General features: G+C 38.5%; 1 protein-coding gene and 1 pseudogene across 6 annotated transcripts in view; one reads left to right on the top strand and one right to left on the bottom strand.

Moving 5' to 3' along the window:
* PPFIBP1 (PPFIA binding protein 1) overlaps positions 1-22,692 on the bottom strand; it is a 208,328-nt gene that overhangs the window by 31,071 nt on the left and 154,565 nt on the right. For 4 of the 6 annotated variants that reach the window (XM_027844331.1, XM_027844334.1, XM_027844330.1 and 1 more), the window contains 6 exons: positions 14,574-14,666; positions 12,336-12,450; positions 11,409-11,441; positions 9,385-9,446; positions 8,508-8,592; positions 855-1,003 (listed from right to left, as the gene is read on the bottom strand). In XM_027844331.1, the coding sequence (XP_027700132.1) occupies positions 855-1,003; positions 8,508-8,592; positions 9,385-9,446; positions 11,409-11,441; positions 12,336-12,450; positions 14,574-14,666 (537 nt within the window). The remainder of the gene's footprint in view (positions 1-854; positions 1,004-8,507; positions 8,593-9,384; positions 9,447-11,408; positions 11,442-12,335; positions 12,451-14,573; positions 14,667-22,692) is intronic. The other 2 variants (XM_027844335.1, XM_027844333.1) reach the window with 1 other exon arrangement.
* Positions 4,185-5,153, top strand: LOC114029723 (annotated as a pseudogene).

Raw genomic sequence — 22,692 nt, forward strand, 5'->3', positions numbered from 1 at the left:
AGATAATGATTTTAATGGGGCTCTTACACTTTTACTTCTCCCTATATCTGGGCCCTGCAGTCTCTTCTGTCAGATTTGTATCTTCCAGACTACAGGCCATTCACCTACAGTTGGTAGCAAACAGCGGGTACCAGCCACTGTCCCCCCATTGTCCCCTGGATACAGCCTGGGCTTGGTTCCAGTCAACCTCCTCTTTGGGACCCCCTCAAGGCAGGGACAGCTCTATGCCCCTTGCCAGCAGGAAGCAGTTTCAGAAGCCAAGACCTTCATCCCTTACCCCAAAATAATCTGGGTCCCATTTGTTTGAGGGGGGAATGATAGGGATGGGATCTGAACACCTAAAAGGAAAAGACCATGTCTTTTTGATCTGCACCCCAAAAAGGAAAAGCCCAGGACTTTCCCACAAGGTCAAATCTCTGGTGTTTGCCTGAGGCTATATAATCCACTCAACTGGCCTTTCATTGTGGCTATGCCCAATCTCCCAGTTCTGTTCTGTTGCCTCCTGGCCACTTCCCACCCTTAATCTTATCTAGACTCCATTCTCCCTTGGTCACATGGTCCAGGTGCCCCGCCTTGTTACCTCACAGTCAACCCAGCTTACTGGCTACTCCCATCCAGATCCTCCTTAGACCCCTCCTCCAGTCACCTCAGACTACTTGGCCACTCCTAGATCCCTCCTGGCCACCATTAAGGTGCCCAGATTCTTAAAATTTGGCAACCTTACATTAGCAATACAAATGCTTCCTTAAGATTCCTTAAGAGTCTGACCAATATGGCGGATTCCTAAAATCTTGACCACTCCTGATCGATGTTCTAATAAATCTTGTCTTTGGCTGAAAAAAGAAAAACAATACCTCTTCTGGAACACTTGTGTTCAATACATCATGGCTAGGAGATCCTGTAACTGGAGTAGAAGGTGGACTTTTCTCCAGATCACCGACACTCTGCATTTCCAGCAAGGCTGAAATTGAACTAGGTAATTCTTCATATTCACCTTCTTTGCCTAGGTAAAGACAAAGCATAAATTCAGACAATACTTAAACTAACGATCTTCAATTCCTGGAGGAAGTCTTATGAATAAAGGAGATGAAAATAATCATTGTAGATTCAAACTTTTTCCTCCCCCAGATCTACGATTTCACTAGTGCTGAGAATTCTCAGTGTATAACATCCCTCCAGAGATGCAAACAGGAACTCTTCTGTGATTTATGTCTTAAGAGAATTGTCTGGGGTATTGAAAGGTACCTCAGAAAGAAGACATGAAGCCATGAAGCCATGTCTTCTTAATTCCTCAGCTAACATTCTGTCCCCTGAATTATGCTGCCCTTCTTCAGTTCAGGAGGATGAAAACTACCCAAATTCCCATATTCGAGGAGTCCACATTTCCTGGCATTGAATGAAAACTTCATGATAGCTGGAACAAAGCCTAGGACTATGATCTCTGGTTAGAGATCATATTCTGCATGTTGTTGTTCAGTTGTTTTCAGTCATGTCCAACTCTGCAACCCCTTCTGGAGTTTTCTTGGCAAAGATACTGGAATGGTTTGCCATTTCCTTCTCCAGCTTATTTTAAAGATAAAGAAATTGAGGCAAATAGGATCAAGTGACTTGCCCAGGGTCATGCAGCTAGGAAGTATCTGAGGCCAGATTTGAACTCAAGAAGATGAGTCTTCCCAACTGCAGGCCTGGCACTCTCTATCTATTGTATATAAATTTTATTATCATGAACAGGCAACTTATGTATTGAAAAAGACACTTATGTTTTAGGATTGAGTATCTTAAGAATTTCAAACTCAGTTTAAACCAGAGGTTTTAACCTGAGGTCCACAAATCCCCAAAGGTTCATGGCTAGATTTCAGGGTGTCTGTGAACTTGGATGAAGGAAAATATTACATTTTTATTTTCACTAACCTCTAAATGAAATTTAGCAATTTCTTCAATTATTTAAAAACATTCTGAGAAGTGAACAACATACTTCACCGGACTGCCAAAGGAGGTCTGTGACACAAACAAGTTAAGAACCTGGATCTAAACATCACTTGAATGTAGAATGATCTGTAATTTTTATTTAAGAATAACCAATGAGTACCCACTTCTTCCTCAAAGTGACATAACATGCTGACTCAGAATATATTCAACTCTTGAGAAAAAAATTATTATTCTATTTAAAATCATTTCATTTTCATAACTGCTATGGCTATAAATCACATAATATCATGATCTTAGAAATATCAAAATTACAGGTAATCCCGAAGGCAAGAGAAATGTATTGTAAATAGAAGCAAGAATAATGGGAGATTAGAGATCTAAACCTGAAAGAATCCTCAGAGCCTGTTATTTGATAGATGACGAAACTGAGGCTGAGCGAATAGGGAAAAAATCATAGGAGGTGAAAGTTAACCTGAAGCCTCTAAATCCAGTCTGCTCTCTTTCCACTGTACCACAGTGCCTTCTGTGAGCCAAAAGATATCACTGTTATATAACCAGAAAAGGCACTATTGAGCTTGTCAACATAGGAAGAGCGAGGGATAGTAAATAGAGCTTGAGTGATATCCACAATATATTAAAAGAACAAGAGAAAGGACTCCAATAAATTGGGGACCCTCCACTCCCCATAAGAGATTTCTAAAAAGGCACGAACGAGGATCACATCAAAAGGTATGGACAGGTTGTGACCTTGACTGGGGCAAAGAGTGCATATATCAAACATGCTTTCAAAATCTTGAAACATGAAACTGGAAAAACAAACAGTTAATTCTTTAAATATACAAATATCAAAATAATTTGGAAAAACTACAAAACTTTTTTTAATGACAAAATTTTCCCAGAAATGCCCAGGCTTAAACAGAGAAATTAATTAGAAATGTAACTCAGGAAAGGGAAAGGTGATCATTGAAATTAAAACCTGTGAGCTATACTAATAGTTTTTGTTATTTGGTCATTTTCAGTTGTGTCTGATTCTTCGTGACCGTATTTTCGAGTTTTCTTGGCAAAGATACTGGAATGATTTGCCATTTCCTTCTCCAGCTGATTTTAGATAAGGAAACTGAGGCAAACAGGGTCAAGTGATTTCCCCAGGGTCACACTGCTACTAAGTGTCTAAGGCCAGATTTGAACTCAATAAGATGAGTCTTCTGACTCCAGGCCTGGCACTCCACTGCAACACATAGCTGCCCCTATACTAATAGTAGAGCCATGTGATTATTGAAATCCAATGTACTAAAGGACATGCAAATGTGTTCTCAGTTGCAATAGTGACTTCACCCCCTCCACCAATTAGTTCCATCTAATGGACTCTCCTGTAGAATAACACACTCAATGAAGTTTAGGGGTGGAAGGAATCTTACAAAGGACCTACTCTGACTCCTGCTTACTGAAGATATAGCATTAGGGCCAGAGAAGAGAAGCATCTCCTCCATAGTCATTCAGCTAATCTGGTGGATTAAGAAGCAAATCCCTTCTACACACAGTGACCAGGTTTACACTAAAGAACACTAGTTCTAATTGAGTCCATGCCTAAAGCTTCTTACCAAATACAACTTAAAGCTTTTCTGAAACTTATATGAAAAGAGGCACAAGGACAATAAAATATAAAGTGAATGTTATCCATGTAAATACCAATGAGAAGGTAATATTCCCTCCCCATCCCCATTCTAAAAAAAGAACCTCCCCCCCAAACCTTAAACAAACAACTGCCATTTTTGGGTAGCAATCTATCTCATACAAAACTATCAGATAGATATGATTGCTAAAGGCATTATCAATAATCTCTGAAAGACTGTGGAGAATGGGAAAGGTACTTTAGTTTCGGAAAAAGGACAAACGTCTTAATTTTCAAAACAGAAAAGGCGATGGATTCTGTAAACTATAGGCCAGAGAGTTTGATTTAGATTCCTAGGAAAGCTCTAGAAAGTATTATTAAAAGGATATTAGGGGGTGGCTAGGTGGCGAGGTGGATAGAGCACTAGGCCTGGAAGGACCTGAGTTCAAATCTGGCCTCCGACCAGACACTTGACACTTACTAGCTATGTGACCCTGGGCAAATCACTTAACCCCAATTGCCTCACCAAAAACAAAACAAAACAAAACAAAAAACAAACGAAAAATAAAGCTATGTAAAAAAAAAAAAAGGATATTAGTGAAAACATCAACGACAACAAAAAACCCTGCTAGGCTTGTTTACTATGGCCAGTGCTCTGAAGCAGCAGCCTCAAGGCTGGTTACTTATACAGCATCCAACTTCCATATCTCAGCTAGGGGACTTGGAAGCCAGGATACTACAGTCTCCAAAATAAGTTTTTGAACTTCTATGTGTCCCTCCCAAAGCAAAATAAGATCTGGAACACTACAGTGAACCCAGAGTTGGAGGACTACATGCTGTTGGTGATAGCGCATGGCTTAGGGGGGTGGCATGGTTCTCTGGTTCTCAGACATGGACTCCCTGAGTACTTGGCATACAGTGCACACTTTCAACCTGCTGGGCTTTGGGACAAGCTCAAGGCCAATTTTCCCCTGTGGTGCTTAGGGTGCTGAGGATGAGTTTGTGACCTCTACAGAGACTTGGTGGGTGGGTATCCTCAACATGATCCCCCTGGGGCACAGTTTCAGAGGATTCCTTGCCACATCTTGCTCTATCAAGTATCCTGAAAGAGTCAGACACCTCATTCCGGGAGACTCATAGGGTTTCCCCTTCAGACTGCCTAATCTGGGCACCCCCAACCTGGGTCAAGGCTATTGCCTCTGTCCTTTAGCTATCTTAAGGGTGGTGGCTGGACCCTAGGGGACTGGCCTGGTGCAGTGATTCTATCCTGACTTTACGCAAAAATTTGCTGATTTCTTTGATGACGATAGTATCAGAGTATATATATCGCTGTAATGCCCAGAATCAAAGAGGCATTATCAGAATCAAAAACAGCATTCAATGCTATGATGGAGTCCTTAGGATGGGCCCCATGCCGGAGCAAATCCACCTAATTTAGAAAGATCTGCTTATCACCATGATCTATGGAGCCAACATGAGAAAGTAAAACTTCAGAGGTCAGGCTCTTAATGTCTGATATGTGGCTATGGAGGGTGAATCACACCATTTCTATATAGTCCAACCACACATTTTCAATACTGCAATAGAAGAGATCTGTGAGTCAGTTGACTGACCTGCCATCCTCAGAGGAAGGGAAAAAGAGCACAAAGATTCAGCCCTCATCTCCCTCTCTGCTTCCCTCCCTCCTTACCCTTACCAACTAATATGCCGCCTAGGAAGAGTTTTCATATTCTTTATAGGGGTGGGGCAGGACAATGGTCATGAGCATGCTGGACATGAGAGGCAGTAGTGGCTTTGTGCTCCCTACCCGAAGGATTTCCACAAAGGATCTTAGATCCTTTCTTGTTCTCTCATGCCAAAGCCATCTCCTCATGTATTCTACTCTCTATGTTCCCTGTACACACTATGCCAAAGAACAGGCTATCTCTCCTCATCTAGAATTGAGAAACTAGAATTAACAAGCATTTCCCAGGTTGGGAAGATTGGGAATTTCCCATGACGATTGCTGTGAATAGGCTCCTTATATTTTTCCACCTTTTCTCTCTGGATCAGACCCCTATAGTATAGACTCACTTTCATTGCACTGAACCTATCCTGAAGTCTGAAATCCTTACTTCCTTGGCTTCCTCAGAACGATAAAATCTTAGAGCTATCTTTTACTCTAGGCTCTTTATCTAGAGGAAGTGGAAGCCTAAATAAAGTGACTTATCTAATGGTATAAAGTTAGTGAGCGGCAAAGGAGGAACTAAATCCCAGGTCTCCCAGTGTCTATGTGACTCTATATATCCATTTTTTTTTTTATTCTTGTAGAATGAAGCTGGTCCAGCTACCATATATATATGGGCACATCTGTCAACCCATTCACATCTCAATGTTCTACTCCCACCTATGACGAGCAGCAGTCCCCCTCCCGGTTCCACCTCATCTTGGGTTGCTATTAAACCATAGACCAAGCCCAGTGTTGTGCTTTTTTTCTTGTAACTATTCTCTAGAAGGCCTTGGAGTTTCCCTCTGGGCCTTGAAGCCCCTCATAGATTAAGAGTGATCACTGGTAGGGAGACGAGGGCAATGACTTCAACCCCTCTCCCACTGCTGACTCCCCTAGTATTAACAAAATCTTGCCACAAGCTATCAGCCCCAACCCATAGCCCCTGGTCCCATTGCAGAACCTCACGGCAACTTATCTTCACTGCAGAGATTGCTCTCATGGTGTGACCCCTCAAACTCAACCCTTTGGAATTGTTGTCAGTTTAGTCCTACTACTGATTTATCAACTTCCCACGTCTCCATGGGGTACTGCTGTAGGTCCTTATCCTGGGATGGCACATAGTGTCAATGAGACTGGCTACCTAATCCAGAGCATCTTCCATCTACCCTACCTTTATATGTTTCATTTTTAACCATATATTTCAACAGTATTTGTACCTGATCCTTTGTACCAGTCCATTAATCTTGGGGATCTTTTCTATATTAATAAAGAAACAAGAAAAATGCTTTAAAAAAACCCAGTTCATACCAAAATAACCTTATTTCCTTTTTTTTTTTTTGACATGGCACTAGACTGGTAGATGAAGAGAAAGCTTTAGATAAAACTTATCTAGATTTCAGAAAAATGCTTAATATTCTCTCATGGTAACCCTGTGGACAAGATATGGACATATAGGCCAGATAATAATACAGCTACTTGGATCAGAACTTTACGAATAGCCAGGACTAAAGAGTAGTCATTAACAGTTTGATATCAACTTAGAAGGTGGCGTTAAGTAGAAGGCCCCAGGAAGCTCTACTTCGTCTTCTGCTATTTCATACTTTTATCAACGACTTAAAGGCATAACATAGATGGGTTATGGAATTTGCAATTAGCAAAAAGTGGAAGGGGCAGCTAGGTGATGCAGCAGATAGAGCTCCAGTCTTGGAGTCAGGAGGACCTGAGTTCAAATCTGGCCTCAGACACATAACACTTACTAGCTATGTGACCCTGGGCAAGTCACTTAATACTGAATGCCTCACCAAAAAGAAAAAAGAGAGAGAAATGAACTGGCGAAAAAAATTTGGGGGCAGCTAAGTGGCGCAGTGGATGGACCACCGGCCCTGGAGTCAGGAGGACCTGAGTTCAAATCTGGCCTCAGACACATAACACTTACTAGCTGTGTGACCCTGGGTAAGTCACTTAAGCCTACTGCCTAGCCAAAAAATTTTTTAAAATGGAAAGGCATAGCTGAAATGTTAAATGGCAGACTAAGGACACAAAAAAATTTTGATGGACCAAATCTAATATGATCAAATTTAAGAAGAGTAGAATCTTACTTCAAAAATAACCTTTATAAATATTACATGGGGGAGGAATAGCTAGAAAGCAACTCATCTGAAAAAGATCTTTAGATTTAGGAGAGTACAAGCTCAATACAAGTCAAGTATGTGAAACAGACAAAAAAAAAATAATAATACCAACTTACGCCTTCATTAGGACTGGAGAACACCAGCCCTGGATTCAGGAGAACCTGAGTTCAAATTCAGCCTCAGACACATAACACTTACTACTAGCTGTGTGACCCTGGGCAAGTCACTGAACCCCATTGCCTAGCCCAAATAAAAAACAAAAACAAACCAAAAAAAGTACAAATATGGGGAAGGTGATCTCTAGATAGTAATTTGTCTGAGAAAGACCTGAGAATATTAGTAGACTACATGCCCAGAAGCAATGTAACATGACCAAAAAACAAAACAAAAAACCAAAACAAAACAAAACAAAACAAAAAACCCCAAACTGATATCAACTAATGCTATAACAACAGCAGTAGAGCACCTAGAATGAGAAAGGTGACAGTCTATATTTTGTGCTTATCAGAATACTTTTGTATTCTTGTGGGTTTGTATCTTGCATACAATAGATATTGGCCAATTTTTTTTCAAGAAATGGATACAGAAAACAAAAATCCAGGGTAATCCCACCACAAAAGTATACCTCATTAATCTGTTTTTAATTTTAAGACTGTCAATTGTACTCTTCTCTATTGGGGGATCCACTGAAAAATGGGGGCGGGGTGAACTAGATATCTTACAGCTCTCTAATTCTGAGTCTGTAATTACGAGATAAATGAATAGTTTACAACCTTTGAAGCCAAATAAACATCCATTATGAGTAGGACACTTAGCCCTAAAGGCAGAAAAGGAACTCATAAAGCTGCAAAGTGTTGTCAAATGACTTTTAACAAAGCATTTCAGTGTTCCCTCCCCACATATTAAATAATAAATAAAAGTGATATGCAGACATATTTTGGATCAATTTGAAGACAAGCTTTCTAAGTTGTCCAACCATATAATGAGCTATCTTGATTGGCAGTGTGCTCCCTGTTACAGGAAGTATTTAACTAAGTATTCAAATAGGGACTAGATACATAGGCAAGCAAAAAAACTGAGGCAAAATACATAGATAAGATACTAAGTACATTAGAAAATACTCTACCTTTTTTTCCTTGAGACAGTATCACCACATCCTGTACTTTCTTGTATCTGCTCAAGCATTGTCTAAGATCTTCAATTTTTCGGTCCTATGAGAAAATAATTTTGGCAATTTTGTTACTATGAGGAAGGGTATTTATGGTACCAAAGCCTTACTTAGTGAACTTGGACAGTTATTCATACTTTTCAATAAAGGCTTATTAAATCTTCACAAAAGAAGGTGTGTGTATGTATGTGTATGTATATGTGTGTGTATATATATATATATATATGTATGTATGCATGTATGTGTGTGTGTGTTCAGTCAATGGGCAAAAATAACTTAGGGAACAGAAGAGTAGGAGGAAGAAAAATTGTTTCATTGGAATAAAAATTGTAAATATGAAGGAGTAAGAGAAAAATTAAAGAGGAAAATGAAAGAACAGGAAAGAATCAGAAAACAAATAGACTGGGAACAGATAACATAAATATAGCAAGGCCTAAGACATGATATGCCCAACTCAAAACTCATTAGGAAAATGCTAATGTAGCATACTGCTCATATTGTATTTTAAAATGTTATTTTTGCTCAGCCTCTCACATAACAGGCAGATTTTTGTGACTGAAATCTTTTTGCACTCAAAAAAATTAGCGTATCAGATTGCAAAAACAGCCAAGTTTGACTCATAAAAGTTAGTGTAGCTGGCACTTTCTTTTCCTCCTCTTCCTCAGATAGCCACAGCTGAAACTAGAAACTGATGGAGAGGGAAGGAATCTTAGTCACTAGTTCTGACTAGGCTTCAGGTATGTCCTGCCATTCATTTGCACAAAAGGATACTGTGACTGAAAAGGGAGGCATTTGCAATGACATCAAATAAGTATTTAATTTTGTCCATATCTACCTTTTCCTCATTTGCTGCCATCAGGGACTCCATAGATTTTTTCATTTTCTGTACTTCAATATCTGGAAATATACAATACCCCAAGAGTCAGTCTAGGTCCCACTACTATAACATGGGTGGACTGCTGGCAAACAGGACACATATAACTTCTTCAGTTTTCAGATTAAAATGTTTTAATATAAACCTATTAAATGATTCCGTCTACTTACAAAAACTGAGCCTAAAAATACACACATTATGCTAAAATCTGAAAAGTCAAAAATGAACACATTCAACTTTGACACCCCTTCCCCGTCACTGCTGCCTCTCCCAAAACATGAGAGCTACAAAAATCTACCCAGAAGAATGAAAACAAACTTCAAATATAACAACAAAGTTAAAACAACGATAAAAAAACTTGTTGGTTTTTTTTTGTCCCCCCAGAAAGCAAAGCCATCTACAACAGGTAATGGATGAAGGTGATGGATTGTGTCCAGAATGAGGTAAGAGCTAATGATGTTTAGTCATAACCATTACAAATATACGAATGACAATAGCTTGGTGCAGCGATAGAGGTGAGTATTAAGATAAACACACATGCTGAATGGTGACTTCTTGAAAAGGTGAGCTATTATTAATGTTCCATAGAAAGAGATAATAAATATTTTGCTTCATCTATAAACTTCCAGACTATTCAAACAGTTTTTGAAGAACAAGGATCAAAGTAAATGAGACAGATGCTTATAGCACTCCATATTTCTACCCATTTACCATAAAAATAATCCATATTTATGTAGCATTTTAAGGTTTACAAAGTGCTTTTTTTCTATAACAATCCAATGATAAAGATTTTGGGGGTGTGTGAGTGAGGTCTTAACCTCTGATTTCATTGGTACTAGCATAGAAAATCCCTCCACCAATACCAACTGGCAACTGGTCTGTAACTCAGTTACCTGAGGCATTGAGAGGTTAAATGACTTGTCCACTCGTACGTGTCAGAGACAAAACCTGAATCCAAGTTTTCATAACTCTATGATCATCCTTTTAACCACTGTACCATGGTGCCTCTCCTATGAGACAGAAAGGGCGAGTATTATTAGCCCCATTTATAGGTGAGGAAACTTAATCACAGAGAAGGATTTCGCTGCAGTCAGGCAGGATCAGAGCTGGGCTCTGCATCCTGTTCTCCTGATTCTAATCTTAGTACTTTTTCCAGTATATCATTCTGCTTGAGGCAATGTGATGTAATGAATGGAGAGCTGGCCATGAAGCCAGGGACACCTAGGTCCAAGTCCTGCCTGTGACTCATAATGGCTATGTGACCTTAGGTAACTCACATAACCTTTGAGTGCTCTAGTCAGTCTTGCAAGACTGGGCATTAACCTGAATTAGTGGAGGTTTTTCACCTGGGAGTTCCCTATACCTATGATATTCCAGGTCCAGCCTTCAGCCAGTCCCTAGACCTATTCCTATTATTCTGTCTTCATTCTAAGCATTCTTCCTTATACATACAACTCTAATATGACTGAAGGGAGTAGGTTGCTCTTGCAGACTGATAAAGTTAAGGGAACATGAGGTAAGAGCTTACAAAGCTTTCTTTTTCAGACATTAAGTTCTTAAGGCAAGTATAATTTGCTATCTAAAGGGTAGTCCCAGTACCAGAAAGAGTTCTGGGATTTGAGTTAGGAGACAGAGTTTGAGAACCAACAACCCCTTTGGACCTCAATTTCCTCCTCTATAAAATAGGACTAATAATTTATTATGTAAACCTTAAAGCGTTGTTATAAATGGGTTAACTATTGTGGTGGTGGTTCACCGGGAATCGTATACTCTCGGAGCTAGAACAAAAAGATGATCTTGAATGTACACAACAATTCTTTATTTTTGTTTTTTTTTGTTTGTTTAATACTATGAAGACACAGAAAGCTTATTGATGAAGCAATTTGACAGGTTTGGTAAAAGCAACATTTTAATACACATGCAAAGTTACATGGATCATACTTCTGAAACAATAAATGTTGATGTAAAGATTCCAAAAACCTTACTTTTTTCTTTGAGCTTCTTTTTACAGTTTTCATCTGTGCAGGAAAACCCAGTGGATTGGAAGTTAGCTTAAGTTACAATAGGAAACCGTATTTTGAGCCTTTTCTATTTTGTGATCTATTTTGTGATATTTTGTGTAATAATCTCCTTTTCTAAGTCAGGCTGGTTCGACCATACCTGGCTGTCCTCAATCAGGTAGGAATACCTCACAGGGTTGCCAAGGAAGAACATCTCTTCCTTCTTCCTCAAGGACAGAAGAGGATTCTGTACCCCTTCGCTAGTCTCATTCTGCATGCAGTGCAGAGAGGAGGTTCTGTAACCTCAGGAATAATTCTGGGGCATGATAATGGCTTCCTGCCCTTCAGTACTTTTTTGTATTATATATGTACCAATTATAGGAATTTACTAGTTCAATAATTCTGTGAAGAAAATACACAATTTGTCAAACTGAAGTGAACTACTAAGAGAAGCAACTGACTCTTTTTTCCCTAGATCTTTATAGTTAAGACGGGGGTATTCTGGAGTCAGCTCATACTACCTACTGAGAGCCAATTGTTAAATTTGCAGTGTTAGCATTTAAACCTCAGAAACTGGCAAATGCTAAAAATCAGGGCTTGAACACACACACGTATATATGTATGTGTGTGTGTATATAAATATATATATACACACACACACACACGTATACACACACATATACATATATATATATGCAATTTTCTAATCTTAAGAAATTGATGGAGAAAATGTTAATAATGCAGATTAAACTTAAGTGTGTTGTGGGTAATTTTTTTAATGAAGAGCCAGTTGTTAAACATTTCCTTGCACATCTCTGCCTCTATATACCTTGGAGGATTTCACTATAGGACAGAACTATATGACCTCTGGAAGTCTTTTCTAGCCTCTGTTCTAAAAGTATTCATTCTTACCTCTATCAATTACTTCAATTCCTTCTCCTTTCATTTTGCAAACCAGTTTTTCTTGTAATCTTTTCACTTCGGATTCCTTTTCTTCCAGCTGTTCTTTTAAAGATGTAAGCTCATCCTGAATAAAAGACAGAATAACATGGTTAAAAATACATTTGTCTTAGAGATAGTTTAGAAATGTATCACACCTATTTTAATATGTTCAAATGAAAACTTTCCAAGAATTTAGAGTCAAACTCAGAAACCAGCCAAATGCATGAAAGACAGGCCAATTAAAGCATGACCAATTAAAGATAACATAGCTATAATTCTATCAAATGATGTTAGGGAGTAGGCTATCAATGGGAGAGAGAGATAAAATGAAAGTGATAGGTCAGGCCTCTCCAAAGTTTGAATCTTATACTGGATAAAGGCTTGTTTATTTTTGGTTAAAATAAAAAAAAAATTGGGGGGGGGGGGGAACAAAAGATAATTAGATTGGATGTTTTAAGTCAGGAAGGCAAAATATAATGGACAGATGCTAATGTACATGCCATCTCATCAGAATAAGATAACATCCATACTTGTTATCCAGAAGTAGAGTTCTTTCACACATCAGGCCAACTTCATCAGAACATGAAACCAGTTAACACTTATAACCAAAGCAAAAGAATAAAAGCCAATGTAACAATGGAGAAAATGATGATAATAATAATAATAATAATGTGTGCAAGGAACATTGTATATATCTTCAAACTTTTTTGACGTACTAATCAGTTTTGCTGATTTCACCCTTCTGCTTCCCCTTCTCCTTTCTTTTATTTTCTCTCTAAAAATATTCTTTGTTATACAGGAAGACTCTTAGGAAGACAGAAGGTACAGGGATACTGGAAGAAATTTAGGCAATGTAAAAAATATCAATAAAGTATTTTTTTAAAAAGAAAAAGAGGTTAAAATAATAGCTAGCACTTGACAAGTGGTCAGTTCTCAAGCTTAACATAAATTGCTTGATTGTTTTCCTCATACAGAATTTTAGAGGAAAGCTCTTAAACTGGATTCTATTGGTGGGTTTTTTGGGGGGGAGGGACAATTTAAACTCAGAAAGGGAAGCTTGTGAACACTAAGAAACATAACATTTATCTTCATCACTTTAAAAAAAAAGACTCTTGATAGGATAGTGCCGGACACTCTTCATATAATCAAGACAAAAAAGATATTTCAGAGCCCCTCAAAGAAGGCCCCATTAAAAATTTTTTTTAAAAATTTTTATTAAATGTAATAGAAGGAGCAGAGAAACAGAGTGTTTAAAAGAGAGTGGAAAGGAAAGGAATGCCATTCTCCCTGTGATATGAAATAATTATGTCAGACCAAGAGCATCTAACCTTCTGTCTCCCTCACTGCATTTCCCTTCTTTTCTTTTTTCAACAAGTTGCACAGATGGTAGAAACAAATATAGTTTACTGTAAAGATGAAATGAACTTCTTTGGAAGGTAAAATTTTGTGGCTTAACAATCTAACAAGTAGAAAGTTAGGTCTAATATAACTGTAAGTTATATTTAACTTTCAAATTCATTTTGCTCTTTCCTTCCTTCTTCTCTCCCCCAACTCTATTCACTCCCCCAACTCTATTCACTTGTGTGTTGTTGCCTTAATTTTTGTTCCAAAAACTTTCTGAAAAAGGTAGGATATGCTCATGCTTCAGAATATTTTAATAAGTAGTTTATGACTTTAAAAATAATCAGGCTACATGGCACAAAGAAAAATTAATGCACGTTAAGAAAGCATGCCAGTCACATGGAGACATAAACACAGTTTAACAGGAAACACAAAGGTCCAACCATCCATCGTCTACTCCACCTTTAATGTCTGGCATTTTTGTTCCAGCCGCTGCTTTTCATACTGCATCTGCCCCACCTTGATTTTCATGCTAGAAAGTTTGGCCATTAAAGACTGGTAACAGAGATAGAGCAGTGAAAGAAAACTAAAGATAGAAAAAAACAAAGCTAAATAGCTTAGAGAAGAGAATCAGTTTACAAGGAGGTTAGATAATCAGAGAAATGACAAATTAAGATTTCTATAATAAATCAGATTCTGGTTTTCCTTCAGAGACACAGGGGAAACTTTAGGAGGTTCCCATTTGAGGGAACTCTTTTTTTTTTATATACATTATTCTTCATTATCCATATTTTCATATTATTAGGAAAAGGTGAGATCTGGATTAACACACTTAAGGACTGTGTACACCTAGTAAATGTCACTTACTTTGGTAGATTTAAGCTTTTTCTCATATTGAAGTCTCTCATTGTCCATTTCACCAACTCTTAATCTCAAATCATTGATTTCCTGCATTAGGCCCTGTCACATACACACATACACAAAATATGGAAAAGAAATAAAGGAAAAGTCACTAATCAAGGAAGGAATAAAAAGCAAGGCCAAAAGTGGCAGAACTTAATTTAAGCAAGGCAGGAAGAGGACAAAGAGCAAACGTATTTGTTAATTCATTTGGTTTTGCCTTGTTAAAAGCTAAGGATTTGTATTAAAATTTTGACCCTTGTTATATATGCTTATCACCAGGCACAAACTTAGAAATACAGACTTAGAGTTGGAAGGGCCCTTGAAGGTCAACTACTCCAACCAATCACTTCATTTGACATAAACAGAAACTGAAGCCCAGAGATGTTAAATAATTTGTCCATTGCTAGTATATGACAGAATTGGGATTTGTTTATTTATTTTTAGTTTTCAACATTCAACTTCACAAAATTTTGAGTTCCAAATTTTCTCCCTATCTCGCCCTTCCCCCCACCCCAAGATGGTGTTCATTCTGAATAATCCTTCCCTCAATCTGCCCTCCATTCTATCACCAGAATTGGGATTTGAACCCAGGTCCTCTGTTTCCAAATTTAGACCTCTTTCCATTGTACCTCTTTTTCTTTTACTGACAGTTATTAAGTTTATGATAAAAAAGGGAGGAAGGGAGCAAATAAGAGAAAGAAAGGTGAAGTAATGAAGGAAGGGAGGGAAGGAAAAATCATTAATTAATTTTGAAGTATAGCTAGAAAATTAAGGGGAAAAAATCCCAGGAAAACAAAATAAAACAAAAAAGAAACACAAAGCAGAATATAAAGTGGCTATAAATATTTCAAATATATTAAAATTAAATGAATCTATTATTTGCGAAGCTTACAACTATTTTAATGACTTGATTTCACCCTTGTGCCCACATACTCCTGGGAGAGATCTCAGATAATCAGACCATGTTGTATCTACTGTTGATTTTTAATAGCTACAGATTTCTTAAATTTCACAAAATAGATCAATAAATTAAACAAACCAAAAAAAAAAACCCACAAACAACAACAAAACCCCTAGTTTTTCCATCTTTTGAATAATATTTGATTTGGGGCAGCGTATATTTCTAGAGTACTAGTTGCTATTATAAGGCTAAGTTATTTTCAGTGCTGTTTCTTAATTGTTCTACAGTACTCAATATGATACTAGTCATATGATGAAAGGAAAATCTTCCCTCTTAATTAGCCTGTTTTTCCTCAATTAAAAAAAGTCTTACCAACCCTTATCACAAATTATTAATAAAATTAAAATTGATATAATATAAAAGATGAGTGCAGGGTAATTATCCCTTTCTTTGTCAAGTACTCCTGGATAACAAATGAATATTTCCTTCTAGTCTTTCATGATTAATAACAAAAAGACCCAAGAGGTGGCCTAGCCTGACAAGATGGGGACAGAAGAAGCCTTGTTTAGGTGGTCATTATGGACCTGGTAATTAAAACAGAACTTTACTAAGAGGGACATCAATGGTCATTTTTGCACCTTAGTTAGTAATTATCAGTAAGAGAGGAAGGAAAATAATGTAGGCCTTCAGAAATCACGTCGTCAGGGGTAAAGGCACATTCCCCAAATCTACTCTCTGTTTTTACCTTTGGACTGAAAGTGGATTAGAGACCATAGGCCCAGGTGACAGTTTATTGGGTAGAGGGTGAAGATCAGACATTTATGGGTCTGCTGGATATGGTAAGTCAGATGACCATCATCCCTGTGGACTGTACTCAGATTAGCCATGGAATCCTTAAAGAGGTAAGAGGTTTGGGGGGAGCCACCCTATGGGGTTAAATTAAGATGATATAGGAGGATGATCCACGCTCCCACTCCATACCATTAACAAACAGCAGTGCCATGTGAAATTTCTACCTTCATGGCAGATATGAAAGACACATCTCCTCTCCCTCCAATAATGCAATGTGGAAGGCCAATGAGAGTTGGTGCCTAAGAAATTGAAGGTGGTACTGGTCACCCCTATCACTTCCCCACTTCCTTGATATGGTAGTAGTGGTTAAGGATAGTAGCTATTCCTTAGTTTATCAATACAGTGTTACTGAGTTAGTGAATGACTGTTTTTTCTAACCTGGGGTTGTCAAGAACAATGCATTTTCATACGGAAAGGCACTTAACATACTTCTATTTGTTTTTCAGTTGTTTCAGTCAAATCTAACTCTTCTTGGCAAAAATACTGGAGTGGTTTGCCATTTTCTTTTCCAGCTCATTTTACAGATGAGGAACTGAAGCAAATAGGATTAGTGACTTGCTCAGGGTCACACAGCTAGTAAGCATCTGAAGCTGGATTTGAACTCATGAAGATGAGTCTTCCTGACTCCAAGCCCAGTGCTATCAACTGTGCCACCAAACTGCCTTCAATATACTTTTATAGCATGCCTCTGGAGAGGCACCCCCCCCCCAATGTCCCTACCCTTTGCAGTTTTCTTTCATCATTCTACTGATAGTTGGCATTGTAGCAGCTGGAGATTCCTCTGAGACTACCCACTGCTATATAGGCAGTTGTCTCCTATTTCTGCTCTTATGGATGGAAGACTTTACCCTCAGAAAGACAGAGGAGCCTTCAAGATCAGTACTATTCGGGGGTGATCCATGGATTAGACACATTCAGTCTATACCCAACATGATGTGAGATAAAAGCCTGTCAATGGGTTTTCCAATCAATAAGGCAGGTGAATGCTTTGTTACCTTGTTAAGTTTTAGAGGACCCATATTACCTATAAAGACAAACACCAGGATTTGAACGTTTCAGAGAACCACCATGACACCTGGCTCTGCCTGTTATGATTCTACACTGATCCTCTAGCAGGCTCAACACAATTTCTAGTGAGTCACTAAGTGACTAGATGCCTGGGCAATTCACACAGGGGGTTGAACTTTGGGCTGCTCAGATGGCCTGTGACATTGCCTTACATATGGAAATAGAGCGAATCATCATTCATGGAGACTCCTGGACTGTTGCCATGGGCCTTCCTTGGTGGTTGAGAACTGGACCAGTGGTAGAACTTTGCTCATTTTAGTAGGCCATGTTAGTGCTCCCCAGTGCCCAGACAGTCTTTTGGCAGAATGAAATAATGCTGTGAACAAACTCACCCATGCCATTTCAGTCTCATTGGTAGCAATTTCACTCTGGTCATAGAGGCAGAGACGCCAAATATTGCTGAGCACATGATTACTTTATCCCTTTTCCCCTGATAAAGTGATAGATAGCCACTGCTTTTGACTGTTGTGGCTGCCACCAGTCACATTCCCCACAGAATTCACATAGCTCAAGAATAGTTACAGTTTATACTTCATACTCTGACAAATACCACTGATATTTTCTCAGGGAATGGCATTGTTGTGACTGCTTGGCATGCTATAGCTGTAACTACTGCCTCCCTTACAGCCATCTTACTTCTGTTTCTTCTGACCACTGGATGAATTTCACTTATATAAGACTGGGTTCCCATAACATCGCCTTGCATTTATTTTCATTTGGCCTTCAGGCAGCAAGCTGGTAGGCTGAACACTAGAATGGACTTCTAAGACCTACTTGTCTGTTGGTTCTGACCTTTAACAAACAGACTGACTTCTTATGAAGGCAGTATTTGCTCTCATTCACCATCAATCTACTAAGTGCTTCTCCTGCTCAGTCCTTAACACAAATCAATAAGGATGAAGAGGTGGATGGTGAGTCCTCAGATCAAATCAATCAGTATTTATTAAGCACTTACTATGTGCCAGGCACTATACTAAGCAATGAGAATATAAAGAAAGGTAAAAACAGTTCCTGCCCTCGAGGAGCTCATATTCTAATGGGGAAGAAAACATTCAAACAACCATGATATATTTGAGGGAAATAATTTGTAATCTCAGAAGGAAGGCATTAGGCTTTGAGGGCAATTGGGGAAGGCTTCTTGAAAATGGTGAGATTTTAGCTGAGATTTGAACAAAACCATGAGCCAGATGTGAAGGGAGAACATTCTAGGCATGGGGGACAGTCAGTAAAAAGTCTTGGAGATGAGAAAGGAAGCATGCTACGAGAACAAGCAAGAAGCTCAGTGTTCCTAGATTGTAGAGTACATGAAAGAAGGTAAAGGGCAAGAAGACTTGAAAGGTAAAAGGCTTTACATTTGTGAAGGGCTTTAAAAGCTAAAACAAGAGGATTTTTAATTTGATCCTGGAGGTAAGAGAGCCATTGGAGTTTACTGAATAAGGGGGAGAGTAACATGGTCAGACCAGAGCCTGTGGAAGATCCTTTTGGCAGCTGAGTGGAGAATGGACTAGAGTAGGGAGAAATAAGGCAGGGAGACCAACCAGCTAAGAATACATTACCAATCACTACAACCCCAGCACAATTTTAGGAAAAAAAAATTTTCATCCCTATCTTATTTTCCTTAGGAGCTGGAAATCATCACAAAGAGAAACCTTGCCTTTAGAAAAATGGAAAACGTTCCCCCTAGCATCATGTTTACCTTTTCCCCTTGTACGGTTTGGGCAAATCACTTCCCTGAAAACTTACGAGGGCTTTGAAGTGAAGGGAGAGACAGTGACCCGGCATACTTGGGTAAAGGAGAAGTGATAAATGGGGGAGGGTTTTTGCTTGAGTAACCTTTCTACACAGCTCAGAGGTAAAAGTTAAAAGGTAGGCAGTGGGACCCCCAGAGAAACTTGGAAATTACTACAATACAGGCCAGAAAATTTGGTTCCATCTACTTAGGAGTATATGTCTATATGAAGGAGAGGTGGTAGGCCAAGGAACAGAAAACATGGAATGTGTGGCAGAAATGGGAAGGAAGATATTATCTCGTGCTGAGGCACAAGTTATAAGCAAGGGCATTATAAACCCCTAGCTTCTATTTTCACTCATATTTTTGCAGATTTTTTGGAATGGAAGACTCCCCTGCCTCCCACACTCCTCCTTTAGGTAATTGGTTGTCTGTTCCTAGCTGCTTAATGCTACATTTTATTGATCTCTGATAATCCCAACCACTTCATAACCTTAGTGACACTACTACTATTCTGACTTCAGTGGGTAGCTGGAGTTTTTGCTGGGGTTGTTTTAAGAGCGCTTTACATGTTTCTTTCCCTGGACATTTCACCTGTTAGTACCTGGAACCTGAGGTCCAGGTAATTATCCACTGGGTTCATAATATGCTCTTAGTACTAGTAAGGCACACTAGAACTGAGACCAATGGGTGCCACACAATCTGCCCAGGCTTTGAGCCCAAAGGCTTGACTAGTGTGACTGATTCAAGGTATATCCCTTTGTCATGGAGACCCAGAACAAGAATATAGGTAGAATTATAAGGTATTCTTCTGTACCTGATTGGCAAATGCTCTAAGACCTGCTTTTGGTAATGTGAAGAATCCCACCTCAGTCAATACTAAGAAGGAGGTAAAATCTCTCCCCATCTGATGGGATTCTGGTTCCCAAATTAGGCTATAGTTTCTGTAAGTCTAGGTGCATCTCTGTGCCTAGGAATGGATAACCTAGAGAACTGTGCCTGTCAGTTCATATCCTTGTTAAGTGTTTGTGTCACTGCCGATGCTATTCATTTTAAGAGACATTTTTTTGGGGGGGGGGGAGTGCTATTGCTCAAAGTACTATCTACCTATCAATCAATCTATCTATTTTATTAGACTTGTAATTTCATTAGTAAGGGAAGGTCCTGTTAAGGGAGTATCTCTGCCAATGCAGATCGGCACCTTTTTTTTTTTTTGCAATTTAAGAGTCTCAGTTGCCTGGGCACTAGAAACACACACAATAATACATAATAAATAGTGAACCTATAACCTAAAATGCATAATTTTGAATACAATTCTATGATCATACTGTTTCTCTTATATTGTGTCATATTGTGTTATGCACAGTATGAGTGCTTAATGAGTTAAAAATAACATTCTTACTCTAAAAACCCTGATATACATCAAAACTCTCTCCATATATATATATTAACCCACCAAATTTATATTTCTATGTTGCATTCCATTCGCCATCTCCCATAAAAATAGAAAGGCTCTGACAAAATTACCAGAGATCAAATAATTCAAGAAAGTTGACTTGTAATATTATATAATACATCCTTAAACAAGAAGGATTACACCTGTAAATCTCAATATATGTGTTCTAATATATTTAGGTCAATTCTGAAAAGAGCACCTTTAAAGAGCAAGTTGTTTCCATGGAAAGGGAAATCCACTTTCAAAAGGAATGTTTGCTCCTTGAGGGTAGGTGCTGTTTCATTTCTGTCTTTGGTAAGCACACCCCCCCCACCAAAAACCCCCAGCACAGAGACTGACTCAAGGTAAATGGTTAATAAATGTTTGCTTCAAGATTGATTTCTTGAAAGAAGCTCACTTATTGCCTCTCTATAAATGAATGAATGAATGAATGAATGAATGAATAAAAGTTACAGTCGCCTTTCCACTCTTAGGATCTCAAGAGGATCTAAACTTCTGATGTTCATGGTATTGTCCAACAGGTGGAGCTATTGACCAATGAAAAGAAACATCTATCAGCTATGAACCCTAGGAAAAACATCGTAAAAAATACTCTGATTGAACCTAAATTTTCTAAAGGCTTTTTTTTTTTTGCTTAGGCAGTTAGGGTTAAGTGACTTGCCCAAGATCACACAGCTAGTAAGTGTCAAGTATTTGGTCTGGGGCCACATTTGAACTCAGGTTCTCCTGACTCCAGGGCCAGTGCTCTATGCACTGCGCCACCTAGCAGCCCCTCTAAAGGCTTTTTGAAATACTTAGGCTCCTATTTCTTCCTTGCTCAGAAGTAATATCTTCTGAGAAATTAACTGCATAATAAAATCAAAAGAAGCTCATAGATTATTGGATCACAAAGGTCTTCTATCTGCTATGGTTAACATGGCAGAATGAGAATTCAGACCCAGATCCTTGAAATTCAGAACCAGTGCTTTTTCCATCTCACCTCAGCCCAAGCTGTTCATCACAAGGAGCAAGCTAATCTGAGAGTCAAAATTTCCAAGAACTAATTTTGCTTCTAATGTGGGGAGGGGGGAGGCAAATAGGAAAATAAGTATTTTGGGTTATTTTTATATTTGCCTTTCGATTTGGAAAATTTTTTTTCATCTCAAATGAGCTCACATATAAATGGATCTTTAAGACACTATAGAAATGTGTTATGAAGATATATTATGCTATATTCTATGTTCTATTCTACTCTATCATAACCTCCCCACTGTTTGCATAAGTATGTTATAAATGTTTAAAGTAAGAACTGTGTGATGATTCCTCGATGAGGCATTTTGAAAGGGTTTAGGTTTATCTGAACTCTTATGGATAAGAACATGTATGACTAGGGACAGGTTGAGTGAGTGGAGAAGAGAACTGTTAAGGGATTTCAACCAAAAGTACAAACAAATAAGGAGTATAAATGTTGCAATAGCATTTTAATGGATTCATGAAAGCATTTTCAATGCAGGTTAGTTTGACTGTTTGGTTAGAGTCACATTGTGCACCTCAGGATATCTAGTGGTAGTCATGCACAGAGATTAAGCTTGGCCCAGTGTTGTGGTACATAAGGTAAAGGGTCTCCTCTTGGCCCCATACTGTAACCTCTTTTTCTGGAAGAGAGCTAGTTCCACCTCCACCTTCTCCATCTGTTGGCTCAGTTCTGTTATTAAGTAATGTAGTGACTGTGGAGTTAAAGGAAATGAAAGGAAGAAGAAAATAGGAAATAATTTTGAAAGACCAGGAAAAGGCAAGAATTTGGAAAGAGGTTTGACTTTTTTTCTAGTTCTGTTTTAGAAAATCGAGTGAACACAATATATGTGGCTGAAAAAAAAAGATAATGGGAGATCTAGTGAAATAAAATCTGAACCAATCTGATAAGTCAATTTAACTCAACAAGCCTTTATTAAACACCTACAGCGAGTAGGGCACTGTACTAGGCACTTAGGGATTCAAAGATGAAAAAAGGAAAAGACTAGGTCCTCATCTGCTGGGGTATATTTCCACAGCAAAAGAAGGAATGGAATTTACATTTAAAGACTGAGGTAAAGACATC

The sequence above is a fragment of the Vombatus ursinus genome, unplaced genomic scaffold, assembly GCF_900497805.2.
Source record: "Vombatus ursinus unplaced genomic scaffold, bare-nosed wombat genome assembly UNPS02014941.1, whole genome shotgun sequence".
In the NCBI taxonomy this organism is placed as follows: domain Eukaryota; kingdom Metazoa; phylum Chordata; class Mammalia; order Diprotodontia; family Vombatidae; genus Vombatus; species Vombatus ursinus.